This window comes from Heterodontus francisci, unplaced genomic scaffold (genome assembly GCF_036365525.1).
Source record: "Heterodontus francisci isolate sHetFra1 unplaced genomic scaffold, sHetFra1.hap1 HAP1_SCAFFOLD_398, whole genome shotgun sequence".
Taxonomy (NCBI): Eukaryota; Metazoa; Chordata; class Chondrichthyes; order Heterodontiformes; family Heterodontidae; genus Heterodontus; species Heterodontus francisci.
Genome location: NW_027140825.1, coordinates 1383062 through 1406668, shown reverse-complemented (window position 1 = coordinate 1406668; position 23607 = coordinate 1383062). Strand labels below are relative to the sequence as shown.

The 23607-nt window shown below is 44.6% G+C and overlaps 2 protein-coding genes across 2 annotated transcripts in view; one reads left to right on the top strand and one right to left on the bottom strand.

Annotated features, from left to right (window-relative positions):
* LOC137361228 (uncharacterized) overlaps positions 1 to 8938 on the bottom strand; it is a 77985-nt gene extending 69047 nt beyond the window's left edge. The window contains exon 1 of the mRNA XM_068026136.1: positions 8893 to 8938. The gene's annotated coding sequence lies outside the window, so the exon portion shown is untranslated. The remainder of the gene's footprint in view (positions 1 to 8892) is intronic.
* Positions 434 to 23607, top strand: part of LOC137361226 (uncharacterized) — a 34709-nt gene continuing 11535 nt past the window's right edge. Inside the window, exons 1-9 of the mRNA XM_068026135.1 lie at positions 434 to 516; positions 831 to 1188; positions 3944 to 4011; positions 5390 to 5504; positions 5904 to 6069; positions 14497 to 14560; positions 15669 to 15755; positions 20695 to 20976; positions 23436 to 23490. Coding sequence (XP_067882236.1) covers positions 471 to 516; positions 831 to 1188; positions 3944 to 4011; positions 5390 to 5504; positions 5904 to 6069; positions 14497 to 14560; positions 15669 to 15755; positions 20695 to 20976; positions 23436 to 23490 — 1241 coding nt within the window. The 5' untranslated portion in view covers positions 434 to 470. The remainder of the gene's footprint in view (positions 517 to 830; positions 1189 to 3943; positions 4012 to 5389; positions 5505 to 5903; positions 6070 to 14496; positions 14561 to 15668; positions 15756 to 20694; positions 20977 to 23435; positions 23491 to 23607) is intronic.

Sequence of the window (23607 nt, the reverse complement as noted above, 5' to 3'; positions counted from 1 at the left end):
GCCTCCTGCCAATAAGCCAATTTTGAATCCAATTTACCAAATTGCCCTGGATCCCATGTGCTCTTAGCTTCTTAACCAATCTCTCTTGTGGGGCTTTATCAAAAGCCTTACTGAATTCCATGTAGACGACATCAACTACTTACCCCTCATCTACACATCAAGTCACCTCCTCGAAAAATACAATCAGGTTGGTATATATGTCAATCATTCCAATCTTTATGAACATCCCCAAACCCTGCAATAGATGGGACTTTGCAAGTCAATCTTGTGTCATTCTAATTCCTACACCCACACAGGTGAAAGAACCACCTTCTTTGTTGGATACACAAGGGAAGTTCTATTGGTTGACATTGCAATGAAGTCACTTCCACACTGCATCACAAAAGCAGGCTGTGCACCAATAGGACTGCAGTGTGCGTGAGAGCTGGACCAAGCTGGAAGGTTGAAAGAAGGGTTCACATTCCTGCATCATGCTGTGCACTGTTTACCTCCATCTACTGTTTCTGCTGCTCCCAGGTTACTGCTTCTACTTGGAGGGAAATTCAGGCCCCAGTTAATCAGCTTTGAGACACAATTCCTGCTGATATCGAAGGGCTCCAATCAGTTAGAGATTTACTGGTTTGGTTTTGCTGTTGAGGACAAGTGTCGTTATTTAGCGCCGCTGCAGTTGTGCCCAGCGATTCTGGGAATCAGCACATGACCCCTGTGCTGGGGCGTCAGCGAGCTGATCGACTGTGGTGTGCATCGGGAGGTTTACCATTAAATCTCTCTCTCTCTCCTTATTGTGTCTGTTCTTTTTGACCCGATATGTTTCTCATGTTCCTCCACAGCCCGGTCCAGGAGCGCTGTCGTTACCCAGTGGGGGAACCGGCTGACGGTCGCAGAGGGGAAAACGGCGGAAATGCACTGTTTCCAGAATGACACCAACGAGAACTACATGTACTGGTATCGCCAGCACAGCGGAGCAGGGTTGCAGCTCATAGTGACCTCGGTTGGTACCTCTGATTCAACGCCTGCAGAGGGTTTCAAGGAGAGATTTAAAGCCACCAGACCCGATCTTAAAACCTGCAGCCTGAAAATACTGAGGGTGGATCAGACTGACAGGGCGGTGTATTACTGTGCTGCTAGTGATCACAGTGATTCAAACAGGAGCAGGGCTGCGTCAAAAACATACCACCCTCTTATACTGTGAGTGTTAGAGAGGAAAACTCAAGTAAGCAGAGCTCATAAAGACAGCTGTTCATTGATGAAACTTTGCAGAGTTTTCCAACAACTTTCAGAGTGTAGAAATAATCCAATAGTTTCTCAGTGCTCCCAGAGAGACAGCTCAAAATCCAGTTCCACACTTCAGTACTTTCCAAAGCGGATGAAATAATCTGCAAAGAATTGGACAATCATACAGGACAGAGGAGGCAATTCGGCCCATCGTTCCTGTGCCATCACTTCGGAAGATCTACTTATTTCATCCCACTCTCCTGCTCTTTCCTCAATGGGCGGCAGATATTTCCTGTTCAAATATATTTCCCAATCTCCTTTCTAATTTACTGCTGAATTTGCTTCCTCCATCCTTTCAGGCATCGCATTCCTGATCAAAATAACTCAACAAGTTAAAAGAAAAATCTCTTCAGCTGTGCTGGTATTGTCTGTGTGAGTCTGCATCTCTATCTTTCAGCTTGCAAGCAGCTCTTAAAGTGATAAATAGATGGCTTGGTTCTGCTGAAAGACAGAACTATCAAAGTTCCGATGGATAGATACATGTTATTGTCTTAGAATATCACCCTGTACCGTTTAAACTGACCATTGTTGTGTTTATCACAAATTTTACCCAATTTTGATCATCTGGTTAGCAATCAAGTTACTGCCACTTATCATCGACATTCCTCATCACAGAATCAGAGAATTGGTACAGTACAGGAGGCCATTCGGCCCATCGTGTCAGAACTGGCCCTCCGAATGAGCAATTCACTTAGTCCCATTCCCCCGCCTTCTTCCCGTAACCCTGCACATTCTTCCTTTTTCATAAGTCCCTTTTGAATGCCCCGATTGAACGTGCCCTCATCATACTCTCTGGGCCTGCACTCCAGACATTAACCACTCGCTGTGTGAAACAATTTTTTCCTCATGTCACTTTTACTTCTTTTTCCAATTAGTTTAAATCTGTGCCCTCTCATTCTCCATCCTTTCACGAGTGGGAGCAGTTTCTCTCTATCTGTTCTGTCCCGACACCTCATGATTTTGAATCCCTCTATCAAATCACCTCTTAGCCTTCTCTCCTCCAAGGAAAACAATCCCAACTTCTCCAATCTATCATCATAACTGAGGTCCCTCACCCGTGGAACCATTCTCCTGAATCTTTCCCTCACTCTCTCCAATTCTTTCATTTCTTTCCTCAAGTGCGGCTCCCAGAACTGGACACAATACTCCAGCTGAGGTCGAACTAGTGTCTTGTACAAGTTCAACTTACTTCCATGCTCTTGTACTCTCTGCCCCTTTTAATAAAGCCCAGGATACTGTATGCTTTATTAACTGCTCTCTCAACCTGTCCAGCGCCAACCATGAATAATGCTTGTGGTTAATCTGCGTAACAGTATCTTTTTTATTGACAAACCGCTAATGTATCCATCTCATCTTCAGAAATTATATTCCGATATCCCTAGGTAGAGCAATCCCCACCTTCCTTGAACGCACTGTCTCACAACTGCATTCAGTTCACGTACTTTGGTCTAACGAATTCGCAGCAGGAACTCCCAGGCGCTGGCGCCGGGCTTTCAGCTGAAACATGGTCCAACTGGTGGAGGGTCCATCGAGCTGACTGAGACTGTCACTGGTGTCACAGTGAATCTCAAGAATAAGGTTTATCCGGCATCTCTCAGATCTGTACTCTCTGAATTAAACTGTGTTGGGTTTTATCACTAAGCTAAACAGGGCACTGGTATGGAAGGCTGCATTCTGAAGAGGCAGGCTTCGGAACGCAGCCTTTGCCAGATGCCAAAATAGCCAGGACACCTCGTTCACCTTCTGACATCCTTGTCGACCAATAATGTCGTTGTTGATGATGGCAGCCTTTGTAACAGTAGTTGTATTCCAGCAATGATGCTCAGCATAAAGCTGCTGGATTGGCGGAAAGAGCCACCTGGTTCAGTGATATCCTTTAGGGAAGGAATTTTGCCTCCCTCACCCAGTCTGAACTCTCAGTGACTCCAGACCCCGGCAGCAGTGCTGTTCACCCTTAACTGCCGTGAGGAATGGGCCTAGTCAGCCACGGAGTTGCATTCAAGAAGAAGTCTGCTTAAGAGCTTTTAGACCTGGGAATAAACGTAGCCCTCGCCAGCCCTCATCCCGTAAATGAACAGAAATAAACCAATTGCGGTGACTTGATCCACAACAGGGCCCAGACATGAGGCGGGGAATGCACCAAAATGCCAGGCCCAAAGTTCCTGTTCCTCCCAAGCTGGCAGCTCTTGTCACATGTCATGTCTCCACTTAATCATCGACTGCATCCCAAAACGGTTCCTCACTGAAGGAAATCTATCAAATCTGGATATGGATGGATCAATACCAGGGGCGAAGACAGTCTTAGGGCCCCTATTGAAAAAAGAATGACCGGTGTCTCATTGACATACTTCCACATGTCATGTTAAACCTCTTCAACACTGACCTGTTGAGATGATAACCAGCCTGCTCTTGACAGAATTCCTTGGCGTCCTGGGAGGAATTTGTCCCAGCGCAGTTCCTACTCCAACACAGCCATATAAGTAGGGTTTGCTTGACTGGAACCCTGTCTGCAGTGAGAATGCACCCATAGAGATAACAGATAAGGTTCACAGACTCCCAATATCTTTGTTGTCACGTTTCATATGCCAAAGGGTGGAGAATAGTTTTACTTTTCTTAAATAAAGGCAATGATGTCAAGTTGTTCCTTTCTGATCTGTCCACATTTTAGCATCACAGAAAGATTCAACAGAAAGGAGATCTTCCCGCCTCTGCTTGCTTTTGTGAAAAATCTATCCAGTTAGTCCCACTCTCCTGCCCTTTTGCCCTAGCCCTGGAAATCGTCTGCTCCAAGGATCTATCCAATTCCCTTTTGAAAGCTGAATCCCATTCCACTGCCCTTTCAGGCGATGTGTTCCAGATCATTAATACCCGTCCCACTCAGAATCTTTCTCCTCGTCCCGCTTCTGGTTCTTTTGCCACTGACCCTAAATCAGCGCCTCCCTGGTTAACGACCTTCCTGCCTCAGAAAACAGCTTCTCCCTGTTCAATTTATCAAAATCCTTCCTGATTTCCAACACCACCTTCCGCAGGGTCCCTTAACCTTCTCTGCTCTGATTATAATTCATTCCGATTGCCTGGAAATTGCACTGAAATCTACAAACTTCCCTTATCAAGATCTGTTGGGATGTAACTGGCTTCAGGGTTTCCCATGATGTGACTTCATGGTCAAGTGAAACACGGGTTAGACCGGAAGAGAAAGATAATATTTTACACCGTATGTGCTGTGGTGACACAATGATCTGACACTGCAAACGCGCAGGAACCACTTACATCAGAACATTAGAAAATAGGAGCAGGAGTAAGCCATTCGGCCCGCCGTGTCTGCTCCTCCACATAATGAAGATCTTGAGGATCTGCTACCTTCACTCCACTTTCCCGCCATATTCCTACATCCCTGGATTCCCTTGGTGCCTAAAATCTATGGATCTCATGTCTTCAATTTTCTCAATGACTGAGAATTCCACAGCTCTCTGAATTCCAAAGAGTCATAACCCTCTGAGTGAAGACATTCCTCCTCATCTAAGTGTTGTAGATGGACCCCTTATCCTGAAGCTTCTTCCCCTTATTTCTAGGTTCTCCAGCCAGGGGGGAAGCAGCCTCTCAGTGTGTACCCTGTCAAACACTCTCATAATTTTGTACGTTTCAAATGGATCACCTCTGATTCTTCCAGAGAATAACAGCCCATTCGACTCAATTTCTCCTCATTGGGCAGCCTTCTCCTCCTTGGAACCAATTGAGTGAACCTTCGTTGCAACCTCCTCTAAGGCAAATACATGCTTCCGTAGATAAGGAGAGCAACACTCTACACAACACTATAGGTGTTTTGTTACCAAAGTCCCAACTAGCTGCAGAAAGATTTCCTTACTCTTATGTTTCAAACGCCTTACAATAAAAGCTAACATGTTACTCGCCTTCCTAATTCCTTGTTGTACATTGATGTAAAATTGCTCTCATTCATATACACGGGTCCCTCTTGCAATATCAATAATGGGAAGAATGTTGTTATTGAAATTACTCACCCTGTTGCTCGACCACTTTTACTACAGACCCAGATATTTTCAGATTGGACTGGAGTTCCCGAAATCTACAACATTCCGTCATTTCTTTTCTTTAGCTTTTATGAAGTGGAAGACTTTTAATGGGCTCCTGACGGTCAGATGTCCTCCAGCCTTTACGGATTCGAGATGCTGTGCACATTTCCAACCTCCATTATGCCAGTGGAGTCGAAAGTGAGTTCCTTAGCTGATGTGTTCTCTGAGGATTGAAGCAAAATTGCAGGGACGCAGATCAGAAGTCTTTTCCACGTGCCAACAAGATAGTAACCCTGTACTTGCAGGGTCCAAGATCGAGCAGCGTTATAAAACTCCCGGTCGGCACCCTGTCTCGAAATTTCAATGTGAGGTGAATGCACATAACCAGGAATGAATTCCAACTGATGCATCTTGGATCCAATACTGGTAGCGGAGGGGTGAGTTTCGCTCCACTTGTCACCATCTGGTCATCTTTGCACATGGCAATAAATAATCCTACATCTCACTGGAAGTAGGTAGCATTGATCACACTCCGGCTGCGACTCGGTAACGCCAGAAGAATGATCCAAATGGTGAATGGTGATGAAAATTATTCAGACTTCATCGTATTCCCTCTGCGGCCGCCAGAGGGCGCGATCACTCGCTGAATGGAAATTCATTGTCTGACATCTGCTCGAATTCCATTTGCAGCCACGAGATCTGCGGAGTACTGCGCCATCTCCTGGTGGAAACCGAGAATGACCAGATAATCTGTTTTAGTAAAGTTGGTTCAGGGATGTCTATTGCCCCAGATAACCCTCGAGAATGCCCCTGTTATTCTCCGAAATAGTGGCTATGAGATCCTTCCCATCTGCAGTCGGGACCTCGTTTTAACATCTCAGCCAAAATAAAGAGAGTACCTCGGTGCTACACCTCCACACGGTGCAGCACTTCCTCTGTCCTGCACTGGGGGTGTCAGCCTCGTTTTTATGCTTAAATCTCGGTCCGGGGACTTAAACCCACAAACCTCTGACTCAGTGCCGAGGTGCTCCCCACTAAACCACTTCTGATATTTAAAGACACATCAGAGGAAGTGGTCAGTCATACAAGATGCTTTGAGGTTCTCCCATCTGTGGAGATGATGAATACTGCACGGCCTTTTGAAACAACCAGCACTCTGTGGACTAATCAGGAAACCAAGAGTCGGATACACATATCTTGATGAGGTAACAGAGAGGGTTAATGAGGGTAATGCGGCTGATGTGGTGTACATGAACTTCAAAAAAAGCGTTTCAAAAAGTACTACATAACAGGCTTGTCAGCAAAGTTAAAGCCCATGGAATAAAAGGGGCATTAGCAACATGGATACAAAGCAACATGGAACAGAGTAGTGGTAAACAGTTGGTGTTCAGTCTGAAAGAAGGTATATAGTGGGGTTCTCCAGGGACCACTGCTTGTCTTGATCGATATTAATAACCTAGACTTGTGTGTGCAGGGCACAATTGCAAACTTTGCAGTTTTGTGAACCGTGAGGAGGATGGTGATAGATTTTAAGAGGACGTTACATCAAGCGACAGCATACAAGTGCTGAAAACTAGAGCAACAGGACGCGAAATCCCGATCGTGACAAATTCGAATCAAATTTTCTGTGACGAGTTTAATTCGTGTCCCCCCGTGGAAGAAACGTAAATCAAAACTGCCGACAGAATCCGTTTCTGGAAGACATGTTCCAAGTCATAAGCCTCCTGTTCACAGGTCAGCACGAGCGTGTAATTAAACAGCTGCAGTTTGCATTTAAATAGCGACTTCACCGTCCCGAGATAAACGGCCCGAACAGCGTAAATCTGCCAACTATTTGACACAGGGTTACAGCTGAAATTGTTAGGAGGTGTGGGCCAAAGCCGGGCAGGTTTGGAGGAGAGAGATGTGGAGGGGGTTTGGGAGGGAATGGCAGAGCTGAGGTCGCTGTCAGAGGAAGGAACGGCCGAGAAATGAAGAAGTGATCAGGATTAGTGGAGCAATAGCGCCACTTACCGCCCATCGATCGCCAATGCAGCCAACTTCGTCAATTCAGTACTGAGGGAGTGCTGCACTGTTGGAGGGTCAGTACTGAGGGAGTGCTGCACTGTCAGAGGGTCAGTACTGAGGGAGTGCTGCACTGTTGGAGGGTCAGTACTGAGTGAGTGCTGCACTGTCAGAGTGTCAGTACTGAGGGAGTGCCGCACCATCAGATGGTCAGCACTGAGGGAGTGCTGCACTGTCAGAGGGTCAGTACTGAGGGAGTGCTGCACAGTCAGAGTGTCAGTACTGAGCGAGTGCTGCACTGTCCGAGGGTCAGTACTGAGGGAGTGCTGCACTGTCAGAGGGTTAGTACTGAGGGAGTGCTGCACTGTCAGAGGGTCAATACTGAGGGAGCACTGCACTGTCAGAGTGTCTGTACTGAGGGAGTGCTGCACTGTCAGAGTGTCAGTACTGAGGGAGTGCCGCACCGTCAGATGGTCAGCACTGAGGGAGTGCTGCACTGTCAGAGGGTCAGTACTGAGGGTGCACTGCACTGTCAGAGGGTCAGTACTGAGGGAGTGCTGCTCTGTCAGAGTGTCAGTACTGAGGGAGTGCTGCACTCTAAGAGGGTCAGTACTGAGGGAGTGCTGCACTGTCAGAGTGTCCGTACTGAGGGAGTGCTGCACTGTCAGAGGGTCAGTACTGAGGGAGTGCCGCACTGTCAGAGGGTCAGTAGTGAGGGAGTGCTGTACTGTCAGAGTGTCAGTACTGAGGAATTGCTGCACTGTCCGAGGGTCAGTACTGAGGGAGTGCTGTACTCTCAAAGGATCAGTACTGTGGGATTGCTGCACTTTCAGAGGGTCAGTACAGAGGGAGTGCTGAATTTGCACCTGAGATTTTAAATCAGCGGCTGGTCTGCCTTCTCAGGTGAGACGCACTACATCACTTGGACTGTGTCCTGAGGTAAATCGCAAAGAAACAGGCCATTCGGCCCAACACATTCATGCTGCCGTTCATCCTCCACACGAGCTTCCTCGCTCCCGTCTTCATCTCACCCCATCAGTAGATCCTTCCAAATCTGCCCCACCCCCATTTGTTTATCCAGATTCCCTCTTGAATACATCTCCGCTATTCGCCTTATCCCACTCCCTACATCCTCCCACTCTCTGGGTAAAGAAGTTTCTCCTGAATTCCCGATTTTATTTATTAGTGACTATCTTTCTATTGATGGTTCGGAGTTCCTGACTCCCCCACAAGTGAAAACATCTTTTGCACGTCTACCCTATCAAAAACTCTTTCATAATCTTAAATCCATCCATCAGATCACCCCCTCAGCCTTCTCTTTACAGCCCTTCCTGATCATTATAACCTCTCAGTTCTGATATCATCCTTGTCATTCCTTTTTTGCCCCTTCTCCTGTATCTCTATATCTCTTTAAAATGAATACCAGAACTGGGAAAAGTGCTCTAACTGTGGTCTAAGGAAGATTCTATACAAGTTTAACATGACTTCTCATCGCTCTATCATGTCCAGGGAACTTTTAGAAGCAGCAATGGATTCCTACTTTGTGCCATGTTTGCAAAAGGACAAAGGGAAATGTACTTACTTTGATGACTCCATAATCGCCTTTCTTTGAAAATGTTTTGTGTCCATATCCCAATCCTTCATTCAACGTCCGCCTTTATCGTTAGAAATTTTTTGAACCTCTTCAACCCAGAACCTCGCGTTACCTTCATCTGAAGAGCAAGCAGCATCAGAACCGAACAAAAGAGTAAAACCCTCAATGTTAGAGTTGAGGACCAGGTGCATGGGCGATGGCTGTTGGTGTGCAGACAGATCAGCTGAAATGATAACAGCACCGCAACAGAACACCTGGGAACTTGCACATCACTGGTTTGGCAGACCTGGGACTCTCTGAGTGATAGGTGAAGAGATTGCAGTGTACACGATTTACTGTATACATTAAGTGTGTTCCCGTAGCTGGTGCTTCCTGAGATCCTGCAGGTTGTGGAGGGACAATGCAGGTAAAGAAAAGGGTAAGGAACGGAGGCAGGGATTGGGATAAGGGGTGAATTGAGAGGGACAGAAAGAAAATAAGAGAGTAAGAAAGAAAGTGAGAAAGAAAGAAAGAAAGAAAGAAAGAAAGAAAGAAAGAAAGAAAGAAAGAAAGAAAGAAAGAAAGAAAGAAAGAAAGAAAGAAAGAAAGAAAGAAAGAAAGAAAGAAAGAAAGGAAGGAAGGAAGGCTCGAGAGTGGCTGAATGGCCTCCTCCTGTTCCGGTGTAACAGATTCAAGAGGGGCTGAATGTCCTCCTCCTGTTCCTGTGTAACAGGCTCGAGAGGGGCTGAATGTCCTCCTTCTTTTCCTGTGTAACACAATGGAGAGGGGCTGAATGTCCTCCTCCTGTTCCTGTGTAACAGACTGGAGAGGGGCTGAATGTCCTCCTCCTGTTCCTGTGTAACAGACTGGAGAGGGGCTGAATGTCCTCCTCCTGTTCCTGTGTAACAGGCTCGAGTGGGGTTGAATGTCCTCCTCCTGTTCCTGTGTGGCAGACTGGAGAGGGGCTGAATGTCCTCCTCCTGTTCCTGTGTAGCAGGCTGGAGAAGGGCTGAATATCCACCTTCTGTTCCTGTGTAACAGGCTCGAGAGGGGCTGAATGTCCTCCTCCTGTTCCTGTGTAACAGGCTCGAGAGGGGCTGAATGTCCTCCTTCTGTTCCTGTGTAACACACTGGAGAGGGGCTGAATGTCCTCCTCCTGTTCCTGTGTAACAGACTGGAGAGGGGTTGAATGTCCTCCTCCTGTTCCTGTGTAACAGACTGGAGAGGGGCTGAATGTCCTCCTCCTGTTCCTGTGTAACTGGCTCGAGAGGGGCTGAATGTCCTCCTCCTGTTCCTGTGTGGCAGACTGGAGAGGTGCTGAATGTCCTCCTCCTGTTCATGTGTAACAGACTGCATTGGGGCTGAATGTCCCCCTCCTGTTCCTTTGTAGCAGGCTCGAGAGGGGCTGAATGTCCTCCTTCTGTTACTGTGTAACACACTGGAGAGGGGCTGAATGTCCTCCTCCTGTTCCTGTGTAACAGACTGGAGAGGGGTTGAATGTCCTCCTCCTGTTCCTGTGTAACAGACTGGAGAGGGGCTGAATGTCCTCCTCCTGTTCATGTGAAACAGACTGGAGAGGGGCTGAATGTCCTCCTCCTGTTCCTGTGTAACTGGCTCGAGAGGGGCTGAATGTCCTCCTCCTGTTCCTGTGTAACAGGCTCGAGAGGGGCTGAATGTCCTCCTTCTGTTCCTGTGTAACACACTGGAGAGGGGCTGAATGTCCTCCTCCTGTTCCTGTGTAACAGACTGGAGAGGGGTTGAATGTCCTCCTCCTGTTCCTGTGTAACAGACTGGAGAGGGGCTGAATGTCCTCCTCCTGTTCCTGTGTAACTGGCTCGAGAGGGGCTGAATGTCCTCCTCCTGTTCCTGTGTGGCAGACTGGAGAGGTGCTGAATGTCCTCCTCCTGTTCATGTGTAACAGACTGCATTGGGGCTGAATGTCCCCCTCCTGTTCCTTTGTAGCAGGCTCGAGAGGGGCTGAATGTCCTCCTTCTGTTACTGTGTAACACACTGGAGAGGGGCTGAATGTCCTCCTCCTGTTCCTGTGTAACAGACTGGAGAGGGGTTGAATGTCCTCCTCCTGTTCCTGTGTAACAGACTGGAGAGGGGTTGAATGTCCTCCTCCTGTTCATGTGAAACAGATTTGAGAGGGGCTGAATGCCCTTTAATTGTGCTACAAAGGTCTAACTAAATTTCAGCAGCTCAATCTCAACTGCCGTCACCAGGTGAAAGCCTCGGGAGCCGTTTAAGCGGCGGGGACTTGTAAATTTCGCGTTCCTCTTTTTTGTATGAGTGTCTATCACTGTGGGGACAACAGGGACACGGTGATAAAATCCAATGCAACCTCCGTACAAAAACCTCGCTCTACACACCTGGTGGAGGATCAGCAGAAGAGCAGTGACAACAGAGTAAAGGAGTCAACATGGCCCAGGATTATGGCGGGAACTGGGCCCTTTTCATCTTAAAGATGTCTCAGAATGGTCCAGCCTTATAAGTTAGAATATTCCTCTGGAAAAGAGAATAACTGTGTGTCATTTGTGTGGAAACTGGTAACTCTTTAACCTTTAAACCCCACCCTGGTGTCCTGGGACCAATATTGATCCCTCAACCAACATCACAAACAATGATCTGCTCATTAATCTCACTATTGTTTGATGGGACTTTCTTGGTACAATATCAGTTGCTGTGTCTCCCTGTGGTGACCACTTCATAAACAAACTGCTTCATTGGCTGTAAGCTGCTTTGTACGTCCTGATAATCTTGACCAGTGCTTCCGAAATGCTGAGCAGGTCAGTTTTAGCAATCAGTTTCCGACCGGGTTGATGTAACGAGATCTGCTGACGTGCTAACAACGCACCACTCAACTTCGGGACCGGCACCAAACTGACGGTGTTAGGTAAGAAAAAGGGACGTTTTTTTCCCACTCCCTTCATGTCCAGCTGTTTGCATTCCAAGCTTGTTCTGCCACAACCCTCCGCGGGCGGTTTAAAAAGTCAGGCTGATGACACTGGCCCTTCTTTCTGGTTTGCAAAGACCAGTCCAATATGACCCTCGTCTGTAAACCACCCCGTCCTGTCTCGTTCAGTTACAAGGGGAACATCTCCCGGGTCTGTTCATGACTGAGTTTAGAGCATCGTGCAGCAGAGATAGCTTACTTTGGCGATGGGACCAAGTTGACAGTGTTGGGTAAGGCGACTATGTATTTCTGTTCCTCCAATCGATCAGAATCTATGTTCAGTTAAAAAAGCACCAGGAGTAATGTTCAGATATTAGATACATTAAAGGGTTAACTCATGAGGACTGGTTACTCAGACGAAGCTGACAGTCCCTCGAATATAGAATTTTAAGGGCTGATATCATGGAGGGGTTTGAGGTGTTGGATAGATAGAGAGAGAAACTGCTTCCTCAGGTTGCGGGGAGTCCAGAACAGTTTAAATTATTGCCATTCAGGGATGATATCAGGAAGCACTTCTTCATGCAAAGGTTAGTGGAAATGATGGATTCCACCCCGACCCCATAAAAAACAATCAGTTGAGACTGAGGGTCAATTGATAAATACAAATCCAAGATTGATAGAGCTGTGTAAAACAAAAGTATTGAGGGTTACAGAACCAAGGCGGATTGATGGAGTTAAGATTCAGATCAACCTTGATCGAACTGATCAAAGGGCTGAACGGTCACCTTCTGTCCCCATGTTCCACCGACCTTTACGGTCATTGACATAATAGGAACTTCAATGGAACAGACTTAACAGTCGAGAGGGATTGAAGGGGATTTTGTGACAGCCCCATACCAGTGTGCTCCAATTACGAAGCATATTTCGGAGATGGGACCAAACTGGTGGTTTTAGGTGAGTGAATGCATTCCTAACACTGGAAAAGTTGATTCAATTTGGGAATTCACGTGAGGTGGTCGAGGGGGTGAAAATATAGAAATTTGGTGAATTAATTTCAATTCTTCAGCTTACAAGGGGAGACCTACAACTGCCGAATTCGTTTCACTGCAGGGAAGGGTTTTGAGTAGATACATAAGGGAGGGTCGCGAAAATAAACAGAACAAACAGTAATGTAGATACAAATAGAATGATTGCGCTTGTGAGAGCAAAACAAGAGGACACAGACATAGAACGAAAAATGTCAGATTGCATCGTTCAGTATGCAGTTCTGGTCTGCATATTATAAAATAAATGATGTAGAGGCTCTGGATAAGGTAAAACAAAACAGATTAACAGCTGTGCTGCCCAAACTGGGACGTTGGAACTATTGGAGAAGGTCGGACAGACTGGGACTCCGTTCTCGAGAGCAGTAAAGTTTGAGGGGTGACCTGGTAGAGTTCTGTACGATTTTGAAAGGGGTTTCGATAGGGTAGACACACCGAAGTTTTTTCCACTTGTGGGGAGACCAGAACGGGGAGAGCATAAATGTCAGACACTCAGTAATAAATTCAAAAGGGAATTCAGGAGAAATTTCTTTACCCAGACAGTGGTGCGAATGTGGAACTCACTACCACAAGGAGTGGGTTTAAAAAAGTAGATTGGATAAAAAAAATTGGATTAAATGAAGGGGATGAGGGGAGTCTCAAGTGGAGTGTAAACACTGGTATGGAGCAGATGGGCTGAATGGCCTGTTTGTGTGTTGTAAATTCTATGTAATTCTATATATTCCCTCTTGGCCTCGTGCGGCAATGGATGAAACTGTTTTGAGACACACTATTTTCAAGTTACTAATCGAACTGGTGAGCTATCCATATCCAGTGGACAATGAGGTGTCAAGGGCCCCATGACCTTTCCTCATTCACCAGGATAATACCGGAATCAAAATAATTTAATTTATGACGATGTGTTGTTTAAAGTAGGGTTGCAGTAAATTGAGAATTGGAGATTCAGGAGTGATCCAATTGATGTGTTTAAGATAATGATAGGATCTGATATTTCCTCTGGTGTGACGGGTCCAGAACAAGAGAGCAAAACCTTAAACTGATAGCTTGACCATTCAGGAGTGACGTCAAGAAGGACCTGTTTACAAAATGCCCTGTGGAATCCAGAAATCTCTCCCACAGAAAGCTGAGGGAGTCAGTCGAAAATTTCAAATGTGTGGTTGATGATTTTTTGATCAGCAAAGATGCTAAAGGTTATGGAACCAAGAAGGCAGGTCGAAGGCGTTAAGGTACAATTGATTTATAATCTAATTAAATGTCGGAATAAGCACGAAGGGCTGAATGGTCAACTCCTGTTCCCCAGTTGCTATGTTCCTTTGGACAAAATTTCCTTATACTTGTCGGTTCTCCCTTATTATGAGGGGCTCCTTCGGAAAAGGACTCAAAGACAGGTGATGTTTTAATACATGAGTTTATCATTGTGCTCTGGTGACATTTATTATTTCGGAGCTGGGACTAAACTCACTGTTTTAGGTAAGATTATGTTTGCACATGTAGATATTTATATATGTAAACATCTCTTTTCATCTGTAAGTCTTTCTATTTCTTTATCTATCAATGTACCTATCTATTTGTTGGTCTGTGGATCCATCTGTCTGTCTGTTTGTCCATCTACTTATCTATTTGTCTGTCCATACATCTGTCTACCCATCGTTGTATTTTGGTATTGTTGCTTAGTGCAGTGCGGGCGGGTATACCAACCTGCTACATTTTGGGGACGGGTCCAAGTTGACGATTTTGGGTGAGTTCAGTTTCTTTGTTTTCAATGAAGCAAGGGTCACCTGTAAACATCTTGCAAGAAGGATTGAATGAATAATTGGGAGGGACTTAGAGAAAATCTCCTATTGTCAGGACTGCCACGGTGGATAACTGACTAACAGGTCCACATTTAGACGGGGCAGACAGTCTTGGGAATTCTGAGAGTTATAACTGCAAACTGCCTGGTTAGTCCACCAGTTTACATTAACTTACAGTAAGCTTGCGTTAACCAGAGGCCACTATCAAATATTAAGGAATGGGGCAGTGAATTTCTTTTCTTCCAGAAGAGAGTTGGGGAATGTTTTTGTGATGTGAGGTGATGATGTGGGAGCAGGGAGTATTCAGCCTTGTGTATTTTGGAGATGGCTCTAAATTAACAGTCCTGGGTAAGTGAGATGTTCGTCAAAATATGTCTCTTACTAGCATTGCAAACGTCGACTAGTTTAGTCTCTTCAATTTAAAGAAAGGAGAGAGAATGTGAAAACAGGCAAAAGAGTAAGCATTGCATTGAAGAAGCAAGAATTTAAATAGCTAAATGTAGGAGATTGGAGGAGGGCTGGTGAGAGAGGAATTTACAACCAGAGATCATGGCTGATCTGATGTTGGCCTCGATCCCTCTTTCCTACCTGTTCTCCATAATCCTTGGCTCTGCTCTCTATCTCAGTTTGAATGCATTCACGGACTCAGCCTCCACAGCGCTGTGGAGTAGGGAATTCCAAAGATTCACGACTCCCTGATCGAAGAAATTCCTCCTCCACTCCGTCCTAAATGAGCGACCCCTCATTCTGAAACTGCGCCCTTTAATTCTACAGGGGAACATCCTCTCAGCATTTACCCTGTCAAGCGCCCTCTGAATCTTAGAATTTCCCAGACCATCATCCCCCATTCTTCTTCACTCCAGATGGAGAGCAAACATCAGACAAAACTGGAGGGAGATGGGAAATTAGATTTAAAACAGTGAAAAAGAGACAGAGACAAGGAGATCAATTGTAACAGAATATAAGATAAAGAGCAATAGGGTGGAATAATGAATATAACACAAGGCAAAATGTTCCAACTATGTTCATTAACTATTGTGTATCGAGTTAAAGAAACGCGAGTTCTGATACAAAAGTGTAACATTGCGTCAGGCAACGATGGTTATACTTTTGGGGGTAATTCAAAACTCATGGTTTTAGGTAAGTGAGATAGAATCGAATTAGCTCTTTAAAGGAAAGTGGAATCAGAGGGATGTCTAGTTGAAATTTAAAATTATTCAAACCTAGTTGTGGATATGAGGACCTTATATATAAACATACACCTTGTATTTGTGTTCCGGCTTCATGCATTACTTCCGAGCCCCATATGGAATATTTCCTGAAACAAACTAGAGACGTATTGTGCATGTGGAAATCGACATGTGATAAGTACCTTGGATATCAGAGGTTGAATGGCCTAATCCAGTCCCTAATGTAGCTAAATCGGCGTAATGCGAGTTGATGATAGGAGTGAGGTACAGGGACAAATACGTGACAATCAAGAAATTTAGAATAAAGAGTTGAAGAAGCTGGAAAGTACCTTCGTTAAAGAAGGATTGACGAGGAGTTGAGCAAGGGAGTTAAGCTGAACCTCGATGAATCGCTGGTTAGGTCCCAGCTGGAGAATTGTGGGTGTCACATGTTAGGATGGATGTCAAGGCCTTAGAGTGGTTGCACGAATGATTTATTCGACTGGTTCCAGCGATGAGGGTCTTCAGTTGCGTCTAGAGACTAGAGCAGAGAAAGTTTAGGGGGGATTTGACAGAGGTGTCCAAAGCAATGAAGGCTTTGGACACAGTACATGCTCAGAAACAATTTCCAATGCTCGAAGCGTTGGTAAACAAAGGGCACAGAGTTAAGGTAATTGACAAAATAAACAGGGGTGATATGAAGAATAAAACAATTATGCGGTGTGTTGTTATCTGGAATGCGCTGCCTGAAAGGGTGGTGCAAACAGACTCAATAGTAACTTTCAAAAGGGGGACTGGACAATTACTTGAAGGGGAAATTATTTCTACTGGTGGATGGGTCAATAAACAAAGGTCAGATATTTAAAATCATTGACAAAAGATCTACAATCGAGATCATTAAAGGGCTGATATAATCGAGGAGCTTGAGGTGTTGGATAGATAGAGAGAAACTGCTTCTTCAGGTTGGGGGGAGTCCAGAACGATTTAAATTCGAGCCGTTCAGGGGTGATATCAGGAACTCTCCCCGCACCCCCCACAACAAAATAATATACTGTTGAGGCTGGGCGTCGATTGATAATTTCAAATTCAAGATTGTTAGATTTTTGTTAAACAGAAGTATTGACAGTTACAGAACCAAGGTGGGATGATAGAGTTAAGATTCAGAACAACCCTGATCTAACTGCATGGTGGAACAGTCTCGAAGGGCTGAACGGCCACCTCCTGTCCACATGTTCCTACGCCCTTTACGGGCCATTGAAACAGTCAGAACTTCAATGGAATAGACTTAACAATCTAGACTGGAGGGGGATTTTGCGACAGCCCCATACCATTGTGTAATGCGAGAGAAGCATATTTCGGAGATGGGACCAAACTGGTGGTTTTAGGTGAGTGAATGCCTTCCTAACACTGGAAAAGTTGATTCAATTCGGGAATTCACGTGGGGTGGTCGTGGGAGTGAATATTTAGGAATTCGGTGAATTAATTTCGACTCTTGGGCTTAAAAAGGGAGACCTACAACTGCTGAATTCATTTGGAAAGGAGTTTGAGTGGGGACATAAGGGAGGGTCTCTAAAATAAACAGTACAAACAGCAATGTAGTTCCAAATGAGAACAGAACAAGAGGACACAGACACAGAACGAAAACTGTCAGATTCAATTCTTCAGTATGCCGTTATGGACTGCATATGATTAAAAAGCAGAGGCTCTGGATAGAGCAAAACAAAACATATTTACAAGTGTGCTCCCAAAATTGAGAGGATATAACCACAGGTCAAGAATGAAGAGGCTGGTGCTGTTTTCTCCAGAAAAGAGAAGGCAGAGGGGATAACCTGATCGAGGTCTTTAAGATTATGACAGAGGCAAGATGATTCCACTTGTTGAGGAGACCAGAACCAGGGGACCATCAATATAAGACAGTCACTAATAAATCAAATATGGAATTCAGGAGAAGCCTTTTCAACCAGAGAGTGGCGAGAATGTGGAACTCACTACCACAGGGAGTGGGCTGAGGCGAATAGCAGAGATGTATTTAAGAGGGAAGCTGGATAAACATATGGGGGAGAAAGGAATAAAATGACCTTTTAAAAGGATGGGGTGAGATGAAGAGGGTGTGAGAAGGATCATGTGGAGCATTTAATCGGCTAGGACGTAGTGGGCTGAATGGTCTGGTTCGCTGCTGAATCTTCGATGTTATTTGATGTATTCCCCATTATCCTGAAGCGTTTGAATGGATGAGAAGTATAAAAGGGGATTTTTTTGTTTGTGAATGGACACTGGGTGTTGAATGCACATTGAACGGCCTGGGGAACGTGAGCTGAAAGTCCAGGGCAGATTGCGAATGATCTTTCCTCATTTACCAGAATGGTGACGGGATTAAATTATGGGGGCAGGTTGCTTGGAGATGTTGAGCATTGGAGATTAAGGATTGATCCAACTGATGTGTTTAAGATAATGAGAGGATTCGATAGGGCAGATAGAGCTGCAATTTACGCGGGTGTCAGAGCCCAGAGCAAGGGTGAGGGTGGAGGGGAGCATTAGCTTAACATTAAAGCTTGGCCGTTCAGGGGTGATGCCAGAAAGGACATAACTGAACAAACGGTGGTGGAAATCTGGGCCTCTCTCCGCTATGAAACTGCTGAGGCCACAGGGTCAATTGTCACTTCCCAATCTGAGAATGATAGAGCCTTGTTAGGAAAAGGGTCTGGAACACAAACAGGCTAATGGGGTTACAATACAGATGATTCATGACCTCACTGAATGTCAGAACAAGCTCGACGGGCTGAATGGCCTACTCCAGCTACAGTATTTCTATGTTCCTTTGTGCCAATACTCCTGTAGGTTCTTTCTAGTTGTGAAAGGCTCCTTCAGGACAAGAATCAGAGAGAGGTGAGAGGTTTTGATGCAGGGATTTAGCTTTGTGCTCTTCTGATATTTACTACTTCGGAGCTGGTACCAAGTTAACTGTTTTAGGTACGTTAGCATCTATATAAACATCTATTGTTCCATCATCCACAATGTATCGGTCTGTGTATCCATCTTTATGTTTATCGATCTACGTAGCTACTTTTCTGTCGGTGTATCGGTCTATCCAAAGGTGTGTTTTGGTAATGTTGTTCAGCATAGTGCAGGCGGGAGCGACCAGCCTTTACATTTTGGAGAAGGTTCGGCTCTAACAGTATTGGGTGAGTTAGACCTTCATTCAATGAAGCCAGGGATGCTGGGTTCATCTTGTCTGTGCAGGCTGGTGGTCATCTGATGTACTGGCTCTCTGCTCCTTTTCTCCAGCAGGAGAGAGGAGCATGAATGTGGAGCAGTGTCTATGAGGAGGCTTCCCCTTGCCTTCCCCAGACACGGTGAGAAATGAACCCGTTCTGTAAGCATTGTTCAAACTGGCACGTTCGCCAACTGAGCTATCTGGTCCCCAACTTGAGTGTAGAAGTTAATTAATAATTATGAACAACTCCATGTAAAATCTTCCAGTATTATAAGCACTGTATCTGTGGACATCTAACATATTCACAGATGGATGGATAGACGGTACTGTGAATGTTGCTGGCTTTAATGGTCAAGCCCCCTCTCCCCCACCTCCCCACCCGGTTATTTTATGCGTGTACTTTGTTGTATGGTCAGCTCATGTTTGTCAAAGGGCAATATCAAATATTAATGAGATGGACACTGAAAACTGGCAGGGCGCTATTGAGGAATGTTTTCGTGTTGTCACATGATGATGTGGGAGCAGGAAATACCCAGCTATCATATTTTGGAGACGGCACTTAGTTAACAGTCCTGGGTGAGTGAGATATTTGTTGAAACATATCAGTGGTCTCAGTAATTATTAAAACTGTCGGCCAGTTTGTCCCCATCAGTTTGAAGAAAGGGGAGAGACCATAAACTTTAGAAAAAAACAAAGAGTAACGAAGCAACAGTGAAAACAACTAAACATAGGGCAATGGCGAGGTGGAAATGGAGGAAGGTTAGGGAGGCAAACCTTATCTACAGAGAGACAGATTGGGAGCAAAATGCAGGGAAAAGGGGACGGAAAATTAGAGAGACAAAGATGGGAGAGGTCGAGACAAAACAAAAGAAATAACAAAAAGAGGTAAAGAGGGAAAGGGCGGGGTAATAAATGCAACCCAATACAAAACGATGCAACTGTGCTTAATTAACCGCCGTGTAGAGAGTTAAAGATTCCCTAGCTTTGTTACAACTGTGTAACATTGTGTCAGGGAACAATGACTATACATTTGGCGATGGCACAAACCTCGTGGTTTTAGGTAACTGATTAACGTGGCGTCAGTGAGAATCATTCCGCAACGTCTGATATGGTATAGTCTGATTGAAATTTACAAGATTAATATATGAAGATAACGCTAATAATATTCCCTATTCAGCTGCATCCGTTTCTTCACAATGACCGATTGTGTGTGTGGAAATCAACAAGTGATAGCTGTCTGGGAAATCAGACTCTGAATGGCCTACCCCTGTCCCGAATGTTACTCTATTGGTTTAATGCGAGGAGTGAGATAGAGAGAGAGCTTGGTCAAAAAAAGGGTCAAGATGTTTGAAGTGACCAGTTGATGATGCTGGAACGCACCATCATTGGTTAAGAATTCACGAGGTGTTGAGTGAGGAAGTGAGGATTAACATTTACAAATCACTGGTAAGGTCCCAGCTGGAGTATTGTGTTCAGTCCTGGGTACCACACTTTATGACGGTTGTCGAGGCCTTAGATTGGGAGCAGAAATGATTCACCAGAATTGTACCAGAGATGAGGGACCTCAGATAGTTGGAGAGACTGGAGAACAGAAAAGGTTAAATGGAGATTGAATAGAGGTGTTCAAATTAGTGAAGGTTTTGGATAGAATTAATAATCAGAAACAGTCTCCATTGGTAGATGGGTCGGTAACCAGAGGACACAGGTTTTGAGGCAATTGACATAAAGGACCAGTGGCGGGATGAAGAGACATTCTCCCACAGAGGTAGTTACTGTGATCGGGAAGGCATATCTGAACTGGTGGTGGAAGTTGGTTCAGGAGAAACTTTCAAAATGGAAATTGATAGATACTCGAAGGGAAATATACAGGACGATGGTAAAACCTTTCATAAAGCCAGCAGAGGTCCTATGGGCCGAATGGTCTCCCCTTCAGTGATGTATATTTCTTATTCTATGACCTTGCTCGTGAGCCACAAATGTAAATTAGGAGATATATAAATTAAGGAGATGTGATCAACAAACGCTTTCGAGGACAGGGTCCAAGTGTGATATAGACAAGACCTGCACCTCGCCTTGTGAGGTTTTGTTACAAGGGTCTCTCACTGTGTTCTGGCTATCAATATTACTTCGGAAGCGGTACCAAGTTAGTTGTGACAGGTGAGTCCAGGAATGTTAGGCCAATTCTGAGAATGCATGTTGTCTGAAATGGTCGGAAAGATGTTTAAGGCTCCGGGTTCATTGGTGAAAGACATTTTTCCAATGCATTTAAGATACAAACAGAGACAGAGAGAGAGAGAAGGAGAAAGACTGATTCTTGAACTGGATATGTGTTTAAAGAAGGGAAAGTTTCTCCCATTTATCTTACTATGGACAAACAAACAAGAGCTGTATTATTCACTCAAATATTCGGCAACTTTTCAGGGACCAGTCTAGTTTAGTAACAGGGCTGAAACACTGTGTTCTGGAAGCTACGACTATTTCTTTGGTGACGGGACAAAACTGACTGTGTTGGGTGAGTTGGACGTTCTTTGAAAAACAATGATTGCAGCTCACGCTGTTTCTGAGTTTCAGTTTGCAACTGAAATGTTGCATTGACAAATAACTCAAAAATTTCAGGCAGCATTTCCAATGTGCATAAAAGCCAGAATACATGGAAAATACTAAGATGCACAGGGAAAGACATTTTTTTAATTCGTTCGTGGCATCTGGTCCAGAATTTATTGCCCATCTCTGATTGTCTTCTGAGTGGTCTGCTAGCTCATTATTTTTCATCAGATGTGGGCGTCGCTGGCAAGGCCAAGATTTGTTGCCCATCCCTAATTGCCCTTGGACTGGGTGGTTTGCTATTTCAGAAGGCAGTTGCGAGTCAACTGAAGTCTGAAGTCACTTAAATGACAACAGACGGGGTTTTCTGACAATTGACGATAGTTTCATGCAGTTAAACCAGACTTTCATTTATCAGTTGAAGTTAAATTCCTCTGGCGACCCTCGGGATTTGAACCAGAATATTACTAGCACAGTAACATTATCACTTTGCAACCATCGCCCCTGCACTCAATGGGGTGTAGGTTTTTCCACAGTCCTGTCAGGAAGGGAGTTGCAGATTTGTTAACCGTTTTCTCAGAGGGCAGATTATTTGTTTCCAAAAAATGCTGTCATAATTCTTCCCCCAGAATGAGTGAAATAAAACATCATAATTACATTTAATTATATAGAATTTACAGTGTGTAAGCAAGCCAGTGGTGAAACTGCACACGAGCCTCCTCTCACCCTTACTTCATCTAATCTTCTATTCCTTTCTCTCCCATGTCTTTTTCCAATTTACTCCTTGAAAGCATCTCCAAAATCCATCTCAACCCATTCCCTGTGGTAGTGCATTCCACATTATTACCACTATCTGAGTAACGAACTTCCCTTTCTATTCCTCACAATGAATTTCTAATTAACATTATAATGCCCTTGACATAAAGAGTCAAATCTCCAGTGCATTCTGTGTGAGGTTTTGCATCAGTGCACCAGCTTCATTGCTCTTCGACCTGTAGTTATACTATTGTCATGTAACATTGTGTACAGGAAATACTCTGTATTACTTCGGTGACGGGACAAAATTGATTGTTTTAGGTGAGCACAGAACTGAAGCTTTTGTTGTTTTCGTTAATGAGGATCCTTGAGATTCTCAGACGAAATTAGATGCTCTAAAATACATCATGTTCTCGGTCACAGAATCACCTCGCCGATTTATATTGGCAGCTGGACCTGCAATATCTTGGTTTAAATATCTTTCACATTTGTTTTCAACTCAACCCAAGGCCTCCCTGTCCCTGTAATGTCCTCCGGCCCCTACAAACCTCCCTATCCCTGTAACCGCCTCCAGCCTCTATAACTCTCCGTATCCCTGCAATATCCTCCAATCCCGACAAACCTCGCTGTCTCTGTAACCTCCACCAGGCCCTATAATTAACCTGTTGTTCTCCTGTCCAATATCTAGGGTGCATTGCCGCTGTCTTTACATCACACATTAATAGTATGTAAATCTACAATTTGAGTACATCATTTCGAAGACGGTGCATTTGAGCATTTCTAACTAGATGGGAGTTTTAACACTGACAGGCATCACTGTGCTCAAATAACTACGATTATACTTTTGGCGATGGGACCAAGTTAGTAGTTTTCGGTAGGTGAACGGTTTCAGCATTGTATTCATTTTACAGTTTAATTGCTATTCGGTTGCCTCCAATGGGGAGTGGAGAGGGTTTAGTTAATGATTTGACCCAATCTCCAGCCTGCCTTTAAAAGAGATTAATTTGCTTCTCTTTTAGAGTAACACTATTGTTATATTGTTCCATTCACTATCCACTGGGATAGTCAAACTTGATAAAGCCATTTGTTGGTCTATTGTTATATTCTGTGATTGCCCACAACTCTCCATTATTCTAGTTATCAATGGGAATATCAAGAATCTCATTGTAGCTTTTTATGTGAAACTAAAGCCGTACTGGGATGTCTAACATCAGATATTTTGATGGAAAACCCTCTGATTTCACCTCTCGCAGAGGAATCCGTAGTAAAAGTACATGATAATAATTGATTGTAAAAGATCTCTGGAACT